The sequence below is a fragment of the Melanotaenia boesemani genome, chromosome 16 (assembly GCF_017639745.1).
Source record: "Melanotaenia boesemani isolate fMelBoe1 chromosome 16, fMelBoe1.pri, whole genome shotgun sequence".
NCBI classification, from domain to species: Eukaryota; Metazoa; Chordata; class Actinopteri; order Atheriniformes; family Melanotaeniidae; genus Melanotaenia; species Melanotaenia boesemani.
Window position 1 is genome coordinate 5,480,898 of NC_055697.1, and position 22,882 is coordinate 5,503,779.

A 22,882-nucleotide genomic window follows, 5' to 3' on the forward strand; every position below is an offset into this window, starting at 1 on the left:
AAAGGGACATTGTGTATGAATTACTCCTATCTAACATTGAAATTGCGTTTCCCATTTTGCACCAAACTGTCAGATATCGTTCCTCTGTGTTTAGAAAGATGAATGGTCCTCACAGGGAGAACAGATGTCAATAGTGAAACTGGCCTCGACACAGCAATGGCTTTTTGTCACAGTAAAAACCGGCTTATAAAGCTTTCGCACCGGCTTTACCATGACATACCGTTTTGTACATCAAGGCTGGTGTATTTTAAATAGTAAATGGACTTGTACTTATATAGCGCTTTTCCATCCAGCTTGACCAGTCAAAGTGCTTTACGCTGCATGTTACATTAACACACACTGATACCCCGATAGACACAGGACCATGTTAAAAGTTGTAGGTAAGCTCTTTTGTTCGGTAGTTACAGGCAGGGGCTATGTGTATGGGCTGGAGAAAACTGATGGTAGAGGTACGTGACTGGGGTGACTGTAATGTCTGTTCTGTGATATGTACCTGGATATGATATGGAGGGGAGGCGGGTATGACTTGGAATGTGTTGTGGTCATGGTATTGTCAGTCCATTGATGATTTGTAGGAGTCGAGTTTCATCTTCAATCAATGTTCATGGCAAGGAGTTGTCATCCTGTTTGGTTAGGATGAATGTCATCTGATTTGAAGATGTATGGTCTATTGTGAAAGGCAGTGAAAATGTCCACATATGGAATGATGATGGAGATGCAATAACCTTTAATCCAGGTATGAAGCTGTTGCAATCGTCTGAATTTGATGTTTCCAAATTGGGGGTGAAAGCAGTGGACCGAAGATAATACATTGTTTATTTGACTGTTTGATACTGGGATGAGATGAATAAAGTGTTTCTTATGAGTCTCTGACTGGTATTTGAGATCGTTTGTACCTGCCTGCACTATAGAAAAAGAAGTGTTGATGGAAGAGCTGGTGGGCGGAGTCAGTGATATCTTTAACAAGCACACCTGGGTGACTGAATGTGTGGAACCTGTTTACTCTGACATGTCTGACCATGGATGATCCTACGATGAAGGCGTCTAGGCGACATTTGTGAGAGCCGACACCAGTGGGAGACACACTGTGGGCAGCTGGCAGGGTGGAAGTCCGCCATACCAACAGCAGGAGAGGAGTCGGCGGCCCTCGCAGTGTTGGATGTCCCCACCACTGCAGCTGCAGATGAGGAGTTGGCTGCATTCAGGGTGGAATTCCCTGCTGCAGCAACCACAGGGGGAAATGCTGTGGACCCAGCACCACCAGAAGCATACCCACGGCCAGCACTGCATAGAGTCCCAAGGTGTCCACTCACCGTGTCTCTCAAGAGCTGCCGGTGCTTTGCGGATGAGCTTGGGCAGAAGGAGCAGCTGGTTGAGTCCTGCCCGGCACAGAGCCCTCACTGCATCTAGCCATTGGGCCACAGCTGAAGCAGTCAGTCCTTTATTTAATGCGGGGGCTGACAGGACCTCAAAGCAGTTGGTGAGAGCAAGGCCATCATGGTTCAAGGCCCTCTACTTGCGGCAGACCACTTCGGACCAGAGAGGGCGTTTCGGCGTTGAGCTCGAGGAGGGTCAGGGTGAGTTGTCTGGATCCCAAGGCACCATATCCTGAAGAACCGCCTTTAGTGAAGTGATGTGCATAGACCGTTGGTGGACAAAGTCCAACAAACTATTCAGCATTTCATTCAGTTCATGCTGAAGTTAATCAGAGAGCTTACGGATGTCCTCTTTGAGGTTAAGGATCGGCTTATTAGTGATGACGACTCCAGGTCGTCATCAAGAGGCTCCAGGTCGCCATTGCAAGCCTTTTAAAGCATGCATGTTTTATTCTTTTCACTTCCTGGCAATAGCTTATATCATCATAAGTTTTGTTTGTTTTGGATGTTTTATTAAAGTTTTTAGAAAAAAAAATGTGTTATCCAGATGAAACAATCCTTGTTATCTCCAGATCAGAAGATAGTTAATTTGTTTTCTTGATACAGTGATGTAAAAAAATGTTTTCTTGGGTTCCATATTATACAATGTCAGAAAAATGGGTACAGTAGGAGTACATTTGTAACTCCAAAGGTACAATCTGATCTCAAGGTACGTGTATATTTTTGTAAAGTGTCCTTAGACCCCACATTGCCTCCAATGCACTCAGTGTCATGTGAATGTGTGCACTGGTCTTCATAGGCTAAAAACTAGAAGTGCTTGACAACAGCAGAGCCATAATGACAAGCCAATTTTCCCCTTAAAGTACAATTACTTAAGTTTTTATCCAAAGAGTATTGTGATTTTCATATGACAGAAATAAAGCCCCGTAGGGGAACATGCTCTCACCGTGTTGGATCGTAGGGACACTCGACCCCCACAGCGGGCACAGAACTTTGTCTGGCAATACGAGCACAGGTTCCCACAGCCATCTGCAAACTTGGTTTTATGGCAGATGCCACAGGTTGGTGCGTCGTCCCGATGAACGGCTGAGCCCGCTGCTGCCGTGGCCTGCCGGATCACTGTCTCCCTGTAACTGGACAACTGCTGCTGGATACCTCTGAAAAAAATTAAGGAAAAAGGATTGAAACATGAATAATTATGTGAAGCAGGTCACGAGACTAGTTACATGGTCTCTGTCCATTTTCGCAAACCAAATGGGATTCTGCTGATGCACACTGTTTTATTCTTGTTACCTTTGGAGTCTACTGTACAATTCTGAGGTTTAAATAATTTAATTCATTGCAAAGTGTGTAATCAGAGCAGTCAGTCCCTCAGCCATGTTGTCATTCAGGAGGCAACATTTGCCAATAAAATTTTTGTAACTTAAGCATCTTTCATGTCAACATAAGTTTGTTTAATGAAAAGTGGAAACAAAAAATAAACATCATAATTCTCTCTTTTTTTCAAGAAGAGTTATTGCATTGCAATCCAGATGGATGGAAATATTACAAAAAAGCTTGGATGCAGCAAATATTTACTTGCATGATTGATCAAATGAATGACTTGCAGATTTTTTTTATTTTATTTATTTTATTTTTTGGTCTTCTTCCTTTTGCTTTAGAACCATTATTGCCAGCATGTGCTCACTTGCAATAGTGGTAGCACTCGTTATGGCTATGCTAAGCTTCCTGCCTCCTGTCATGTCTACCATCTTAGTTTAGGCATTAGCATTTTAACTGTTAACATACAAACACTTACTAAAGGCAAAACAGCAGGTCTGTTTCCAAGCGTCATAGAAGCGAATTACTCTCATCCTAGCTGGGGTAACTAACGACTGGCTGTACACCAACATATTTTACACCATCATTCCCGTAAACTATCGCTTCATTTATTGTAGAGGGCCAACTAATCAAAGGTAGAATAAAACTTAAACCTTTATGGAGGAAAGAGAGGAACATTATGGCTTACATGAAAAAGTAAATGCATACAAAGAGTTGCCATATAACACTGCAATGGCAATTTGCACCTTGATTCACGTAAACACAACGTCCTACATTTAGGCCAGGTGGATAAACAACTTGCTGTTACCTTTGACCACTTTAAAAATGTGAATGATTCAACAAGAGCTTGAGAGTCAATAAAAACTGAGGACGTCTTGTGACCCCTTTTCAAACATCGGACACAGTAATAGCTTTAATTATTTATAGTGAAGACTTTCCTAACATTTACTGTACGTCAACATTCCCCATGGCTTCAGTCTGACAACTTCAGTGATCTTTCCCTTGCTTAAAAACAAAGCTCTAGCAAATAAAACCAATTTAAAAAATCAACGATTTTCTGTGTGTAAGACTGTTGAACAGCTGCTTTGATAAAAGACACATTCATTTTCCTCCTTATAAAGGGTTTTATTGCACTTGCAGTAAGAATACAATTATTGTCAAAACGACCCCTGCTGTCTGCTACCACCAAACAGAGAGAAGCTGTATCTGCAGCTCAACCCGAAACACAGTGGGGAACTTTTTGCATTTTTTTTTCTTTTCATGTGGCTTAGACACTGTTGGAAAATGTTTGGAGTTAATTAAAACCACTGGAGCTGAAAAGTTTGGACAGCTCTGTCATTTTTTAAATGATCTGTGGGATTCCACTGAAGAGCTAAAGCTGAAGAGCTACCATGACCACACTTGCCAATTCATTAATGTGACTGAGGGCAGCTCAGACTTGTGCTTAAAGTGACCCATAAAACTAGATCCAACCTAGGCAGATTGCCATTGTAAATTTTTATGGAAAAACACAGTTAAGTCAGACATAATGTTCAGCTAGCATTTAAATAAAGTAGTGCATATCTTTAAAAAAAACACTTTAGATCGGAGTGGAAACAATTTCATGAAATTCATAAAGAAGACAAAAATAAAGATTGTTACAGAATCACAGAAAATTTTTCATCTCATATTCTTTATGTTTGGACATAAACAAAATCTTATTGAAATCTATGATGTAGCTGCTGATAATGTAGTTTAAATCAAAGAGTTGAACCAACTACACTCACTGGCCACTTTATTATGTTTTACTGCTTGTTAACACAAATATCTAATCATCCAATCACAAGGCAACAAATCAGTGCACTTAGTCAAGACCCACCAAGACAAGCAGAATAGAATCTGTGAACACCAGAAGACCACACCAGGTGCCACTCCTGTCAGCTAAGAACAGGAAACTAAGGTTACAATTTACACACACTCACCAACACTGGACAATAGAAGATGGAGAAACGTTGCTGGTCTGATGAGTCTCCATTTCAGCTCCACATTCAGATGGTAGGATCAGAATTTGGTGGAAAAATCATGAAAACATGAATCTGTCCTGCCCTGTGTCAACAGTTCAGGCTGCTGGTGCTATGATGGTGTAGGGGATATTTCTTAGCCCACTTGGGCCCCTTGGTAACAGCGTGGCCATGGTTTAACCACCACAGCCTACCTGAGTATTGCTGCTGACCATGTCCATCCCTTTATGACCACAGTGTAACATCTTTTCATAGCTACTTCCAGCAGGATAATGCACCATGTCACAAAGCTCAAATTCTTCTGCCCTCAGCTAAATGTGGTTAATCAGTCTATGCAGAGAGCTAAACACACATGGTTCCAGTAACCACTCAGGAGAAGAGCTGTCTTCTTGGTAGCTTTTACTGTTGAACCACATTACTTTCTTCAGCTTTGTAAAACTGCAATACAAAAAATGAATAAAGGACATTCTGTCACTATATAAGTGCATAAAGAAATGCATCAAATATAAAGACCATGTAAGAGATAGATCCAAAATTCATGTTAGCAACCGGAAGACATAACATTTCCCCAAGGAGAAAGCAAATGCTAACCTACAGCATGCTAACCGATACAACAGGGTAATAGTTAGCCTTCATCAATTAAGTAAAACCATATTTACCAAAAGAAATTTACGATGGTCACTTCACTATGTTAACCTAACACACACTAACAATCAGACAAACTTACAGACTATGCTCTTTCCACGGGCATTGGCAGCAAGGACTGACAAGAGAACGACACATACATCTGCTCACTCTGCAAGCTTGGGAGAAAATACCCCTTTTTACCATACGCAGTTTAGCTGCTGCTTATGTTGAACAGCCAGTAGTAGGCAGTGTTAAATCATCAAACAGATTAAATCTATTATGTTTCTTGAAAAAGCACATGCTCAATGTGATAGAACAAAAATGGATTTCAACTCTACTTTAACTACCTTAAATTCCTAATACAATGACAGAACATATCTGAGGGCAGAACACAAATCATCTCCAACTGCATTTTAGAACATGACAATGAGTTCACTGGACTCCAACGTCCTCCACAGCCACCAGATCTCACTCCAGCAGAGCAGCTTTGGGATGTGGTGGAACGGGAGATTCTCATCATGAATTCAGCAGACAAACCTGCAGCAACTGTGTGATGCTTTAATGTCAATATGGAGCAAAACCTCTAAGGAATATTTCCAACACCTTGTTGAATCTATGACGCCAAGAATTCAGGCAGTTCTGAATGAAAAAGGTGGTTCAACCCTGCACTAGCAAGGTGGACCTAAAAAAGTGGGCAGTGAGTGTAAAATTTACATTAACCTTTCTATTTAGCTTCAGCCTTCCATGAACTATTAATAGCTGCATATCACACAAGTTAAAAGACAATAAGATGCTATAAAAAGAAAAAATAAATACATTTAGAGGAGAGCAATTGTTTTATTGGATAAAAAAATAAATAAAGTGGAGGAGAGGTGAACTGAAACCACAGAGGGAAGGAGACAATCGTTGCACCAAGTTAAGTCGATACCTCTGTTGTCTGAACTGTTTGTGTGTTTTGGTACAATCAACTTTTTTGAGTGTGCTATTGTTTCAGGCTGCTTAGCCTACACAAGAAACACTTCAGATCAATATGAGAACGAGAGGGGAAGAGTATTGGTTTTATCTGGCGTTACAGTATGCTGATTAATTGGATTTCACACTGTGGAGATTGAGGAGAGCAAACAGGGAAAACAGACCGAGGAGAAAAGAGCTGATGTGAAGCCCGAGAGGAGAGGACATATATATATATGACACTAAAGATGGCCTGGGATGAGACAGTCACATCTAGCAACAGTTAGTTACTATGATTACATGCTAAATATGTGCATTAAAAAAACTATTGTGGACTAAGATGCAATAGAAAAAAGGCTATTTAAAATAACAATTATACAAAAAGTGGCAAAGAGGAAGGAAAGCAAGAAAAGGAGACAGAGGAGTGAAAGAAAAGACCAAAAGGGGAGAGGAACAGTCGTTTAGATGCAGCTGAGTTACCATTCTAACTCATTTATAGGTCATTTAATGGGAATATTGTCCCTGCCCCAGTTTTCAAGCATGACAGGGAAATTTATTTACGGACCAAAGTATCTGACTTCACTACAATACGTGGCCATATGCCCTCCTTCATGTCGGTGCCATGCTGAATGGTGGGTGGGGAAAACTTTACAACTCTGGGTCAAAGACTGGGATGGAAACTGTAGAGTGGAACAGATCAGACAGTTTGAGTCTAGTTGAACATGTGCAGGAATAATTTAGCATTTAGCTTTTATTTCAAAAGTTTGTTCTTACTTGGTCTAACGACAACAATTTTTCTTCCAGATCATGTAAAGGCAATGACAGAGAAGAGAGAGGGAGTTATAAACGGTTGGAGAGAAGAAATGAGGAAAGAATAGAAAATCCTGGAGGTGGTAACTGGAAATTTAGCTTTTTTTTATCCTTGTTAACTATTTCAAAGTTATCAGGTTTGATAACTTTGACTTGATCCAGGATTTTTTTTTTTTTAAGGTTTGACATTAATTTTAAAACAAGGTGAATGAGGAGTTAAAAAAATAAAACAAAGTAATAATAAGTAAAGGAGGATGGATGAAATACAGAAGAAGCCAAAGAAAAAATAAGAAGGGAGAATGAATCTGAAGAAAGAATAAAAAGAAATGGATGAAAGAAGGTGAGATTATGGAGGACGAGAGAAGAAAATAAAGCAGCAAAAAGAATAAGGAGATGACAAACACTAAAAAAGAACGGTAAGCTTTTTAGGGAGAAAGGTGGGAATATAAAGACAAGGAGGAAGAAAAGAGGAGGGGAGAAGAAAGGATAGAAAAGGGGGAGAGAAGAGGGACGAAAGACAAGGCAAGAGTGACGATAGAGGGAATGGACCAAAGAAAAAGAACAAAAAAAGAAAGGAGGAAAATAGAGTGAGCAAATGTAAAGGAGAAGCAGGGGGAAAGATAATGAACTGAAGGAGTAACAAACAGATGACAGAAAAAAGAGGAGTATGTGAACGAGCAAGAAGTGAAAGAGAGGTTAGAGAAGGCATAAAAAGAGGGGACAATAAAAGTCAGAGAGAAAGGAAAAATAGGAAATGAACAGACTGAAAGAAAGAAAAGGTGAGGAAACAAAAAAGAGCAAGTGAAGAAAGGAAGAAGTATGAAATAAAAGGAAAAGATCTACACAGTGAAAAGAAAAAGAAAATAACTAATATTCTGGCAAATGAGGCACCAGAAAAATACTGAGAAAAAAACAAATAATAAAATTATTACAATACAGTAAAAATTCATTATAAAAATTCAGTTTATACTTTTACTTTTAGAGAGTTACATGTTTTTCATGTTATTTTACACAAGACCTGTAAATTTGCAGTCTATTTCTGCAATTTTGGGCCATTTTCCAATATGAAAAGAATGGAAAAAATTTTAAAATAATGCAGAAAAAACAACAAGTAACTGATTTTTTTACAGTGTAGAAGAGCACTTCTTTTACCAAATACAGTGCTCTTTTTTTAGCAGTTTTGAAGAAGTTGAGCGAGCTCTGCCGTAACATAAAACTGCTGATCTGTTTTTCTTTTTCAGTCATCCAACTCTTCAACATGTTTCATGATATTTGGCTTGAAGGTGTCAATGTTGCTGACTAACAAACAGCAATATTCACACCTGCTTCAGCATCATATATAGTAGATGTTTACTAAGAGACAAATGAGTATTAGTTCTTAGACTTCACATAACCACCAAATACAAGAAGCACAACTTACTAGTATAAAAGTGCATAAAATCACTGATTTATATAAAAAGATAAACATGGAAGCTTTTAGTTCCAGCATCCTTGTAGCTGCATGCAGTACAGTACTTACAGATCAGGGGTCAGTGACACAGCCTCCTCCCCCATCAGCTCAGCCCATTAAAAACTACAAATCCCAGCAGCAGAGGTCAGAAACAAAGGAAATCCAACATCCCAGCTGTTTACTGAAGGTTGATGTAACAGAACAAATTGTTCCTCTAAATACACCTTTATAGATACACCAAGGACCCAGTGGGTGAAATGCAAACCTGCCCTTCAGATATGTTAACACCTGCCACACACACACACACACACACACACACACACACACACACACACACACACACACACACACACACACACACACACACACACACACACACACAGGCAGGCTTCCTGAGAGCAATAAGGTCACAAAGAGGTGACCTGCTGCTGCATCACCGTGGGGCTCACTTCCTGATCCACGGCTCTGACTGAGTACGTCTCAGCCCCAGGTCTGCACAGCTGCTAAAGACTCAGACCTCCAAACACTGCAGGTTTGGATACATGGAACCAGAGTGATTGATAATGTATTTATTCCAGTGGAGGACGATGGGTAGCCTTAAACTGAAGTGGCTCTGGTGATGTTGCTTTATAAACATGAAGGCTTCTGTTTAGAAAGTTTTATTCTGATTGCTCATCATATTTGTTATCTCAGATGTGTGACTGTTGATGTTAGGTGGCTTTAATCCAAAATAGCTTCTACTGGTATTAGGCCTAATAAATCTGGGTAGGCTGGATGTAGCTATGCAGGGTATTAAATGCACAGAGGAGCTCGGTGCACTCGTTCATCTGTACTTCATCTCATTCCCCTCCTTCCACAATGTCACTTTCTGATTGGGTTCATTTAGTTCATTTAATTATTTCCAAAACTCTTTCTGGTTTCTTTAGCATTCCTGTTCTTATATCAATCCTCAGTGTCTGTATAAGAATGTGGGATGTTGCAGAGCTTAAGCTTCCTTCTTAAATTGCAGAGGGCTAATGAGAAAAAGAGGAAATGGATTCAGTTTGTAGAAGGAAAACCAGAAACACAACAACAAATGCTACTAAATTTAGAAATTTGCCTTGTCAGTGCTTTTCCTGGTAAATACACTCACAAAGTCCATATTGCTACCCGGTTGAACCTCTTTTTCCTTCACATGCCTGAATTCTTGGTGCCATAGATTCAGCAAGGTGTTAGAAACCTTCCTCAGAGGTTTTGCTCCATATCAACATGACAGCATCACACACTTGCTGCATCCATGATGAGAATCTCCCGTTCCACCACATCCCAAAGCTGCTCTACTGGACTGAGATCTGGTGACTGTGGAGGCCGTTGGAGTCCAGTGAACAGCAGGTAGAGATGATTTTAGCTTTGTGACATGGTGCATTATCCTGCTGGAAGTAGCCAGCAGTAGATGCTACAATGTGGTCATAAAGGGATGGACATGGTCAGCAACAATACTCATGTAGGCTGTGCTGGTTAAACCAGGCCACACCAGTACTAAGGGGCCCAAAGTGTGCTGAGAAAATATCCCCCACACCATTACATCACCAGCACCAGCACCAGCAGCTTGAACTGTTGGTCAGGATGGATCCACGTTTTCATGATCTTTCCACCAAATTCTTACCCTATCATCTGAATGTGGAGCTGAAATGTCCAGTGTTGGTGAGTGTGTGTGAATTGTAGCCTCAGTTTCCTGTTCTTAGCTGACAGGAGGCACCCGGTGTGGTCTTCTGCTGCTGTAGCCCATCTGCTTCAAGGCTGGACGTGTTGTGTGTTCAGAGATGCTGTTCTGCATGCTTTGGTTGAAACCAGTGATTACTTTACTTCCTGTGGCTTTTCTATCATCTCCAACCAGTCTACCCATTCTCCTCTAACCTCTGACATCAACTTAACATTTTGTTCCAGGCAACTGCTGCTCACTGGATATTTTCTCTTATTCAGACCATTCTCTGTAAACCCTGGAGATCCCAGTAGTTCAGCAGTTTCTGGAATACTGAGACCAACAACAATGCCCTGTTCAAAGGCATTTAAATCCTCTTTCTCCCTCATTCTGATGCTCAGATTGAAATTCAGAAAGTTGTCTTCACCATGTCTACATGACTATATTTGTTAGGTTGCTGACATGTGATTGGCTTATTAAATATTTGTGTTAAAAAGCAGTTGAACATGTATACCTAATAAAGTGGCGGATCAGTGTGTGTACTTTGAAAAAGGACTTTTCACTTCTTGTAGCAGGGATCACCAACTCCGGTCCTCGAGGGACGAGCTCCTGCAGTTATTGGATGTTTTCCTACTGCAACACGCGATTCAAATAAAATGAATTTCCAACAGCTTGTTGTCATGATCTGCACAAGTCATCTGAATCAGGTGTTGCTGCAGGTGCACATCCAATACCTGCAAGATACAGGCCACGAGGAGTTGGCGATCCCTGCCTTACACCATCACCCAAAACAGCAAAGTTCCACCACCCTACTATTTATTAACGGTTTTGACTCAACCAAATGACAATTGTGACAATAAACCATGTTCAACAAACGTAAAAGTAAAAGCAAAAGTACAGAAGTAAAAACTAATTTTCACTCTTGTTATCATGTAATGCCACCAAACAAAGTTTTTTTTGTGTGTGTGTGTGTGTGTGTGTGTGTGTGTGTGTGTGTGTGTGTGTATTTTTGTGTGTTTTTCTGCAAATGTATGAAAGTAGGACACCATACTGTTCAAGAAAAAAAAACTGACAGGAGAAGGAACTAGCACCTCTCTGCAAATCAGTCAACCACAACAAGCCATCAAATCCTCCACCGCCGGAGAGAACAAAAATCTTTACCACATCAAACAACAGTGTCAGGAATCGTATGGATGACGGGGCGGGGCGGCAGATTGTAATGAGAATGGGACAAGGTGGAGGATGGAGAGAAGGGAAGGGAAAGAGAGGCAGGAAAGACATGAAGGGAAAGATCAGAGGGAAACACACACACTAAGAGGAAGATACACTTAGCAAGCTCATTAAGAAAATCCAGAAGATATCTATATTCAAATACAGGCTCAAGGTTAAAGCAAAGTGAGAATAAACAGGTTTTTTTTCACATGCAAACACACATAAACCCTCACTCTCCCATCAAAATGCTCACTGCCTTCACTTACTTGAAAACAAACCTGTTAAGTGTGTGTTTGTGTGTGCATATTTCAAACAAAGCGTCCATGATTCAAAGCAGAGCACAGCATTAACATAAAGTGTCTTGTAATTATGCTGTGCAGCAGTAATAAGCTCTGCACTCTGACTCCACACACAAAAACAAAGTTTTGTAGCTGAGAATTTAAATTAAATTGGAATACGTACACCAAACAAATGAGTTCCGCATTTAGGCTGAAACTCAGATGGAAATTTCATTTTTTTAGTGGGGCAAGTGAAATATCACTACAATCCCAGCTCCAAAATGATTAGGACACTGTGGTGAACCTCTGTCCATCTTTCCATCTGAGAGACTCTGCCTCTCTGAAATGCTCCTTTTATACCTGGTTATGTTACCGAACTGTTACCAGTTAACCTAATTAGTTGTTAAATGCTCCTCCAATTGTTTTTAATTTGAGCCAGTTACTTTTCCAGCCTTTTGTTGCCCTGTTCCAACGTTTTACTGACATGTTGCTGCAATCAGATTTAAAATGAGCTCATATTTACCACGAATAAATGTCTCAGTTTTAACATCTGACATGTTCTTTATGTTCTACTGGGGAAAAAATATGAATTGATCAGATTTAGAAATCACTGTATTCGGTTTGTATTCACATTTTCTATAGTGTCCCAACCTTTTTTAAATTTAGGGTGTAAATTAAACTAAATCCAGGTTTTGATTGTTATGTTGTTATTGCTCTTTTGTAAGTTGTTGAAACTTTAATAATGTGCATTATATATTTGTGACTGGTAAGCTGTTTAAAACTTTACTAACTGTGAATATGATATAGAAAAATGTAATTAGCTTTGAACTCCAAAATACCCCTCTCCACAATCAATTCACTCTTAATGCTGTTAAAAAATGAATATATTATTTATAAATTGAATATTTTATTTATTTTCCTTATTTTTTTTTTCTCCTAAAACTAGTGGGTTGTGTTTGAAGAAAACACAACACAAACTTGGAGAAATGGTTTATTAGGAAGGAGACTATTTTAAGCCTGGGATTAATAGACATCAGTGTGACTCACTGATGTGATTTTAATGGTTTTTGGATGACAGTGGAGCTCTGTGGCACAAGAGGAATGAGTTATATCAGCCCCTCAATACTCAGAAGTTGTGAGGACAGAAAGAGTAAAGAAGATGGATGCAGAAAAGGTGAAGAAGCATGGAGGAGGGAGCAGCTTCTGGGCTAACTTTATAGCGCTGTGACAGACGCTACGATGCACCATAACTCAGCTCTGGACAGCATGTAGACCTTCACCTGGCAAGGACAAACCAAGATGACATACAGAGCTCTAATTCGTCCTTTCACATTTTACCTTTCAGTTTTATATCTGAGCTACAGTCATAAAGAGAGCTGACGCTTTTTGCACCACACAAACTGAACCCAAAAGGAAAATATCTCTGTAGGGAACCAGAACGCTGTAACTATGGTAACGTGAGTTTAGGACATAAATTCTTTTTACTTCACTGGTGATTACAGTTTGATGGAGGTTGAGAAAAAGTTGTTTATGTAGGTCACTGACCTTGTCACCCTTTCTCCAGATAGGTTTAGATGAAAACTGTGTGTTTGTACTATCGGAGGTTAAGTAAAGCAACTTATTCCCATAAACCTGTGATTTCCTGCACAGACACATTAAATGTACTTCATGTGATGCACTGCTTGGCTTTCAGAGACCTGAATTATCTGTTTTAGATTTAAAATGTGTGTTTGTTGAAACAGCTAAATAAATTAAAAACAAAAAATAAAAAAAAGGTTTCTGTTTACTGGTGAAGCAAATTAAAAGCAATTTCCAGTTGGAAAAGCTGGAAAAAAGAAATGTGAATGGGACATGTTTGTATTTACTATAAGTTGTTCAGCTTAGAAAAAACAACTCATTGAGGAGAAAATGTCATTAAAATAATGGAAATCCACATGAGTAAAACTCAGAGATCTCTGCTTCCCACTTTCTGGAAAGTCAATCCTAAAACAGGAAACTTGTTTCAGGTGTAAATAACTAAATAAAATACACAATGAAATTTCACTGCAATGCAAGAGGGTTTTCTTTCTTTTTGTTTAATTCTTCTGCTTTGCCCTGTTCTTTTTGGAAAGTATTGCAATTATCCAGTTTATGAATGGAGAACAAAACTTAAACCAGAGATAATACTTTATTTTTGCACAGCCAGGAGTACCTCCACATTACAGCAAAGCACCTTTGATGTAAAGTCATTTAAAGTAAAGTAACATGCAACAGATGATAGTCCGTTTGTTTATATACAGTCTGGTTGAGCTGTTCTTATTTCCCAACTAGGCCATTAAATTGGACAGCAGTTCTTATCACAACATATAAAAGCAGTAGGGAATCAGTTAATTGAACAAAGTATTATTCTTCTTTAGTTACTTCCAGGTCAAAGCCTGGGATGAGAATTGTGGAGCATGTGCAGAGCATCCAGGCTAGTTTGAGTCCAAATGGACATCTAACAACTAAAGTAAAGGAATTGGTTTTTGGTGGACGAATAGTGTGTTTATGTCCTTTAGGAGCCACATTTGTTAGGAACATGCTTTGGGAAATTAGCAGCAGAGTGGAATAAGTGGGTTGAATAAATTGCCTGACTTCAATCCAGTCCAATATAAGATGAATGCTTTTGGAACTTGAACTTAACTTTATTGTCATTACACAAGTGCAACGAAATGTCTTCCAGTACAACCCATCCAAACAGGCTCAAGCTGACAGAGGCAGCAGCCACAGGTGCCTCAACTTTTCCTTACACATGTGGCTCCATTTAAAAGGAAATAAACAAACTTTCTTATGGTAGAAAATTTACTACCAAGAAGGATAATTACAACAAAGAAAATAACCCACCAACCACTCATTTCCTTACTTTTAGTACTAAGTTTGTATCCAGAATATTTGGACTCCAAGCCACATTTTCTGGGTGTGTTAGTGTAGTTTAGAAAGACTGTTAAACATGTTAATTATTTAGACTAATGCAATAATTTGGTTTCTACATCAAAGTTAAGTTTTCCTAAACCTAACTACATAGTTTATCATGCCTAACCAGCAGCAACTGAAACCAAAAGTGAAGTTGAAAACTAAAGCAAATGTGGCACAAGAGACTTGTTAGCGCTGGTTACCAGTCCGGTGTGCAGCCTCTAAAAATAGACTTTTTTTGGAGGCCTCTTAAAGATAATAATCACTGCTTCATAACTGTTTTCCACATTGTAATGAGACTCTGATCCTCTACACAGCTAGTTTCCTGTCCAGTTCCACAAATAAAGACAAATTTGTGTAGCAGAACATGATCAGTCACTTTAGTTTAGTCATCACGATAATGTGACTGAATGCTATCAGCACCATATTTTAAACACAGCTCAGATAGTATGTAGTATTTTACTTGTAAACACTCATTTAAAAAAATATTTCACTTGTACCTAACAAAAGAAGTTGTTCAATCCATATTTTTAAGGCATGCATACTGAAAACAAAATCAAACCAAAAGCCCATTTACAAAACAAGCAAAGTTGATCAAAGTGCTTAACAATTTTCAGAAGAAAAGACAGCAGCACAATAAGTTTATAAGATTAAAAGGCTTTGAAAATAAATGAGTTTTTAATTTAGCCCTTAAAAACATTATGCTGGAAAGAAAAGGCTTGGGGTAAGTGTGGAGGGAAATCCAAAGGAGTTAAAAGATGGACTAAGACTGATTATGTACTTTTTGTGGAATCCGTCAGCAGCCATCATGTCAGGATGTCCTTTAATCGTGAGGATGCTTCTCTGCAGCAGCTGCTGGATTTTTACAGGATGCTGTTTTCCACACAAGTAACACAGCACATTCAAAGCAAATTGTCCATTTTCCTGACAAAATCTGAGCCATGCATCACAATTCGCTACTTTTCTCACCTCTTGCTAACAGCTTCACAATTAATGTGCTTTCCAATCTACACGAGTGCCTCCAAAAATAGTTTTGAAGCTCTGTCTCTGCCAGAGTCTGTCTCCCACCTCAAAGCTTGAAGTTACACTTAAAGCACTTCCAAAAAAGTTAAAGGCTCCCTTCCTGACGTGTGTCCCAAAATAAGGCCGATGAAATAGCTGAGTCCTAAAGTCCTTGAGCATCATTATTGCTGTAAAGCCAAATGTTGGCACTGCTTCCTCTGGTCCCGGCTTTCATAAAGCAGGGAGACATCAGGTTGGGAATGGGAGCCAGCTCCGGCTCTTTCCCTGTAGTGACTCAGGTCTCTTTGGCTGGGTATGAGTCACTCCTCCGCTTCCGGGATCGATATTCAAAAAAGCAGGCGGACATGAATCAAATAACAATGAGCCAGTGTCAGAGAAAATCACCTTGTAGCCATTAAGAAATTAAGATTCCCATTTTTTTCTGTCTTGTTTCCTTTCCAGCACTTTTTTAAAGTAACTTCCATCTCATGCTACACACTTCTGCTGTGAGATGTGTCAGAGGCTCCAGTTTTTAAACCTTCCTGGCTGTCGGTATAGTCTTCTCCCCCCTGCAACCTTGCAATTTTACTGTAGAGTCATCTACAAAATTGATTGGACCTCATTCAGTGTCCCATAATAGACTAATATTTGAAAAGTTTCCTCCTTCTTCTGCTATTTGTGAGATTGAATGGAGGGAAAAATGTGTGTGAAATTAGAAACTGGGCTTTCTGCCGCTGTGTGTGTGTGTGTGTGCGTGTGTGTGTGTGTGTGTGTGTGTGTGTGTGTGTGTGTGTGTGTGTACAAAATAAAGTTTTTGTGTGAATACAAAGGAGATCCTCCTACACTCTTTTTAGCACCATTTTATTTGCAGAACACACATTTAGCATCTTTCTATGTTGATAGGAATCTCTGATAACTGACATTATGATCGAGGCCACATTCAGGACAGTTTGTCAGGTTGCATCAAGTTGCATTTAAAATGTGCACGAGAGGACTGGCTTTCAATAATAATACCATTACTAGTTTTCTCTGTATGAATGGACTTAAAGATAAAGACTGAAAACACTTAAAATAGAAATTATCAAAGATCAGAATTACATTTGCATTGCTTTTTTTTAATCAGTGATTTTACAGTAATTCTTAATATTTAACCCTGCGTGCTTTATATTTTATTATTGTGTAACACTTTGTAAACTAAAGTGCTTTATAAATAAAATGCATTATTAATATTACAGGATTATAACTTGTCTCACTGAAACCTTAATGACTAATCGACTAGTTGTAACACAAAAGAAAGTTCTGTTAACTTGTGTTGAATTTTTGATACAGGGGGGAAAAAAACTCATTTAGTGTTTTTTTTCTTTTTCAATAAAGAAAAGGTTTACAGACTTTTGGTGCTTAAAAAAAATGCTCAAAACTTTGCTTCTTTTTTACTTTGATTTAAAGCTGTACCACTAAACTTCTGCCGTCCTCTTGCATTTTGTTGATGAATCAGTCATGGTGTTTCATTCAAAACAGTCAGTGTATTGATGTCCAGTTGACATGGAGCCATAAAGCAAAATGCTGCTGTAAAATTATGCTGCATCCTGAGAAAAAACATGAAGTGTGGTTTCTCAGCCTGGACGCTGCTAGGCAACAAAGGCTCCAGTAATGTAGATAATAAATCAGATGCAGAGGGTTTTACAGTCAGAAAGTTACATAGTGAATTAAGTTGAATTAAAGTTCAGCAAACTTCAGCTTTTCAAGCAGCAGAGCAGGTGTCAGCCAATCAAATCTCCTGATCGATGGTGTCTTGGTTGAAAAAATTTCTCTCTCACTTTGACTTAGGTTGTGTAAGAAAGCAGAAATCTACATCAACTCAATGATCAACGATCCAACAGCAACAGCACAAATTTAAATACAGATCAACTGATCGATTGTGTTAAATCGGCATGTGACATTATCTCACTTAAAGTGCTGGTTCCTGAAGCAAACTGAATTAAAATCTTATCTTGGTAGAATCTGTGAGACATTAGTTAAGGTTAGTATTGTATTGTGATCAAACCTGTGATTTAAACCCCGTTTAAATAGGTTGCTTAGCTTAGATAGCTTACTGTAGAAAGTTGAGAAAATTCTAACTTTTTAAGCAGCAGAGAAGACGCTGGACAATCAAATCTCCTGTCCAATCACACGCCTGAGCCACAGTTCGTCACTACAAATGTCAGACCCACCTGCAGGCTTTAGTGTATTGAATCTTTGTGAATTCAACTAAGGTTTATTAGTATAACACTAATTCACAATTCAATCCAATTCACTGTCATCCAATTAATCTCCAGTTAGAGATTTGTTTTAATGTGTTTCTTAGAAACATAACTTAAAAAGCTATGGACGGATATTGATTCAGTTTTCAGGAAATATGGGAAATGGAATAGAGGAACATGTGATTGGATTTTGGGGGTGATCCGGACCACTGTCTGGCTCTTTTGGGAAACAGGGATATTTGGGTGAGGGACCCTATAGCTTGACCGAGCTCTGCGCTTTCTAAGAGCTCCTAGTTTCTTAATCAAGAGGAAGCATCTATTCCTAAAAGCTTTTTCTCTCCTAATCGCTCATCTCACAATCCGTACACCAAGGCAGGCCATTTTCTAAGAGAATGGATTGGTCAAGAGTTGGTGCTTTGTTACTCATTGATCTCTCATCCAGAACATAACCTGCCCCTGAGCTGGTTAGCCATTCAGCAAAAGTTACCATGATGATACCTCAGTAAGAAAATAACCAGTGGACGAAAAACCCCGGGTTAACCCCAAAGTTGTTTTGGTCGGCCTTTATGATGCTACATCTATTGATATGTTCATTTTATGTCATTTTAGCTTCATAATCTGACAGCTGAATCTGTCCTGGAAAAATGATGTGTGGATGTTGACTGGGATTAAAAGGGTTAAAGTTCTATAGGCAATTTTCCATTAAACAAAAAATAATAATAATAATAATAACAGAAAAAAAAACAAAAAAACGATGCACTGAAACTTACAAAAAATTACTTAGTTTTAAGAGGTAGTTTTTTCTTTTTTTTAATTAATATTTTAGTTTATATTATATATTAAGTCTTAACATTGTTTTATATACCATTATTAATTGTTTCTGCACTGTTTGTATTTCTTTTCCTTGTTATTTTCTTCTATTATGTAAAGCACATTGAAATGCTTCCATGTACAAATGTGCTATATAGATAAACTTGACTTGCCATTAGTCTTTCATGATCTTGCGTTTTTAGTTCCTATGGGTTCATTGTCATGTCTGCTTCCTCTTTTATTTTGTAGTTCATTTCCCTTGTGTGTTGTATTCTGTTCAGCTTCCTGTTCATTGGTACACCTGGTTTGATTTGCTCATTCACTTCACCTGCTTCTCGTTAATTATCCTCAATATAAATACCTCTTGGTTTCTGTTACTCTGTCAGATCATCCATTGTGTTTCTCATCTTTCCTCCGTGTAAGTGCTTTGGTGCTTCTAAATTAAAACCTTTATTCCCTCCTGCCTCCCTTCCTGCATTTGGGTGTTCACATCCCACTCACTGTGACATAGTCATCACAAATTGTAATGGATCCTTTTCTCTACACTCTGCTTGTACACAAACATTAATTAATAAAATCAGACAAAATAAACTACACAGAACAATCCAATTTGACACAACAAATCAGAAATAAATCACATTACTTGAAAAAATCTTCCTGAGAATCATTTCTGACTCACTTTAATGATTAAAATAATGCCATGCTGACTTGTCTGTACTGGAAAGTTTCGGAGTACCTGGATCTCTTGTATACATGTATGTGCTGCTCACCATATGGCTGCAGGAACATGGAGAATCTCTCACTCACTGCTTCTCTCTCTGTGTGCCAAAGCTCTGCTGTTCCTCCTCCATCCTTTCCCCTCCCTATCTTCCGTCAGAGAACTCACCATGCTGAGCTGCCTGTACTCTCACCTCCCCCACTCCCTCCATCCATCCTCCTATCTCTTCCTTATATCATCCTCTCTCTTATGTCCTTCATGTTTCTGGTAGCATACACAGACTACTGATAAAAGAGCTGGAATTTTAAAGTTTTTATTTAAAACCCGCTAAACGGACGGACGAGGGTTTCGGGGGAAACCCCATTAGACACAGAATGTGATGACTCATGCCAAAAACTGTCAGAGGTAATTTGATACATGAGAAAATGAGAGTACAGTATGAAATGCTTCTGGGCTAACTAAAGCATCTCTCTCTTCTACTTTTCACTTTCTCCTCATTTCCTCATCTACTCTTCTCACCTCCCCCCTTCCTCCTCTTCCTCTCAGTATACTTCTGACTGCTTTTCCACCCACTCGTTCCTCATCCTCGCTTTTTCTCTCTGTTTATCACTCTCTCTCTCTCTCTCTCTCTCTCTCTCTCTCTTTCTACCACTCTGTTGTGCCCTCTATCTTCTTTTAAAAAGATTTAATCTTTTATCAGGAGAAGCATTTCTCTAAATATATGAACAAATGACCTATAAGTTTGTATGAATGTGAAAACTTGTTGATAATTTGTTATGTTATCAATGTGATTTTATCACCGACTCATATTTTTGTAACACGATGAAGCATGTCACTGATCCTGCTTATGAACTTATGAGGGGGGGGCAGGTTTTGCAGAGGAGAAAACAAAGTGAAAATTGCACCATTAGTAATGCAGGAATAGACCACCCAAACAAGAGAGATAAAAATTGTCATTTGATGTTCCTAGAAAGCACTGATATCAGGACTAGTGTCAACATTTCTCATGTTACCTGTTTACGTTTCGTTAAACAGCTCCGGCATTGTGCACAATCTCCCTCTTTCAGGACCTATTTTTTTCTTACACCCAAGCCAAGTCGAGCCAGATGTGATGCAGAGGCAGGCAGACACATCAAACTCTTGACAACGAGATGTTGAGATGACAAATAATCAAGATTCTAGGAATGTAAAATTTTTCTCTGCAGACTGAACTGAACTACAAGTAAAACAAACATTTGATATGAGTTGCATGTAAAGAAATGTGGGACTTTGGAGGACTTAGGCCTAATGCATTTTTTTGGAATATGTTTTATTTCATTAAATACATCATGGGTTGTCTTCTTCTTCTTCTTTGTCCCTTTCACGGGCCATAGAAGAATAAGACATCAGTGATACTTATCAACATTGCCCCCGCGGTTTCTGGTGGTACTACTCCATTTGGTCCATCATGATACGGATCCACGAGGGTCCCAAAAATGGATCAAATTATGCATGTAAATGATGCAGAAGACAGGCAAAATGCTCCATATCTATCCTTTGTGTAAAGCACAAATGGGCCTTTAGAGATAGGGTTAGAAGCACAGCCATCCAGGAGGGGCTCAGAGTAAACCTGCTACTCTACCACATGGTGGCTCGGGCATCTGGTTAGGATGCCTCCTGGATGCCTCACTGGTGAGGTATTCTGCACAAGTCCCACCAGGAAGCTCCAGGGAAGACCCAGGACATGCTGGAGGGACTATGTATCATGGCTGGCCTGGGGACGCCTCGGGATCCCCCTGGACAAGCTGGAAGAAGTGGCCGGGGTGAAGGAAGTCTGGGCTTTTCTACTTAGGCTGCTACCACAACTTTTTACTGCATACTTGTAAAAGAAAGGCTGAAGTTGCAATTTGTAACTTATGCCACCAGATGTCACAGTATTACTGCTCAGTCTTGATGCCAACATCTACTGGCAGCCTGGTTTGTGTGTAAGTGATTATTAAACAGTACCGGATGCAGTAATATTAAATTGGCCTTGGCTTAACAGCAGCTCACAGGTCTCACTGGACTTATGGACATGCAGCATATCATCTGGTGTGTGGGGAGAGGTTGGGGTGGAGCAAAATGGTTCAAAGCTTGCAATTTGCGATTGCTGAAACCAATAAACACCAGATCCCCATCAGTACTATACATTATTATTGACTCCGAACTTTTAACTGGGTGTTTGATAAATGGCTCCCCAGCACGCTGAGGCCTTTGGGGAGGTCTCTATCTGTGTTGTGTTGGTCAAGATCTGCACCTGGAGGTCATCAAATAAATGTCACAAATATGAAAAGAAGTATGAGTACAAGAATGATGAGACGCCTGGCTTTCTCTCACATGAACTTATTGCTAATGCACGCAGGCTAACATACAAACACAATCAAGCAAAAATCTGAAACCAGATTGTTGAAGAGTGAAGAAGAGAGAGAGAAATGAAGCCTGGCTTTAAGAAACAGACATAAAAGACAAAAAAAACAAAAAATAAGAAGTGAAAGGAATGTGATGGGGGAAGGAATGAGAGAGAGAAAGGAGGGACAGATGGAGAGAGCACCAGAGCCAACAGCAGAGCTAAGTGGGTAGTGTGCTCCCTAGACAGTGCTCCATATGGCCTGGCAATGCCAAACACAGCCAGGCAGCACAAACACACATATACACATCATGTATACACACATACACACACACACGAACCCACATGTACCTCCACACAAATATATTGGATTCACAAAGGTAGAGCATATTCACACAATAATTACCACTTAGCAATGAATTTCTAAGCTAACTCTGCTGGTCTTTAAATTCTTAATTTAATTCCAAAATCTATCCCATTAATAATAATATTTAATCCACTATTATCCATTATTAATATAATTTCATAAACATTACAGCCTAAAAGAAATTGTTTTACTCGCGTGTCATTGAATGGGAATTCTGCCAGCTTGAGTCATGCACAACTTTAGTCATGTTTACTAAAATACTCTATAAACATTTGTTTATGGGTTTTGGAACAATCACAAGAAATGGTACTTTTTTTTAAAAATCAAGAATGGAAAATACCGTCATATAATGATGACAGTCAGTCACCGATCACTATAAATAACATGACTTTATGAGACTGTCCTCCTTCCTAAAGCATGCCCATGTGGCATATAAGCATGCAGCATATCATTACGATCAAAGAATAAGGAACTCTGGTTACTCATGAGAGTAATTTCATTAGAAGGGTAAAAAATGGTGTCAATGATGGTGTTGGTTGTTGTAAAAAAAAAGTATTTAAACCTTAATCATGACCCTTTTTTTGATGCTTGTCAAGTAACGTTACAATCCAATGCAAAACCAGAAAACAACAGTTTAATAGTTTTATATTTATAGTTATAGTCCCGTGGCCTATTATGCAACTTAGTTGATGACATAATTAAGTGACTTTTAGCCACTTTCAGGAGAGATGATGTACTTCCCTT

The 22,882-nt window shown here is 39.1% G+C and overlaps 1 protein-coding gene across 26 annotated transcripts in view; it reads right to left on the reverse strand.

Annotated features, from left to right (window-relative positions):
* The window catches only part of LOC121655458 (regulating synaptic membrane exocytosis protein 1-like), a 126,746-nt gene that overhangs the window by 90,061 nt on the left and 13,803 nt on the right, over positions 1-22,882 (reverse strand). For all 26 annotated transcript variants that reach the window (XM_042010136.1, XM_042010130.1, XM_042010135.1 and 23 more), the window contains exon 3: positions 2,323-2,533. In XM_042010136.1, the coding sequence (XP_041866070.1) occupies positions 2,323-2,533 (211 nt within the window). The remainder of the gene's footprint in view (positions 1-2,322; positions 2,534-22,882) is intronic.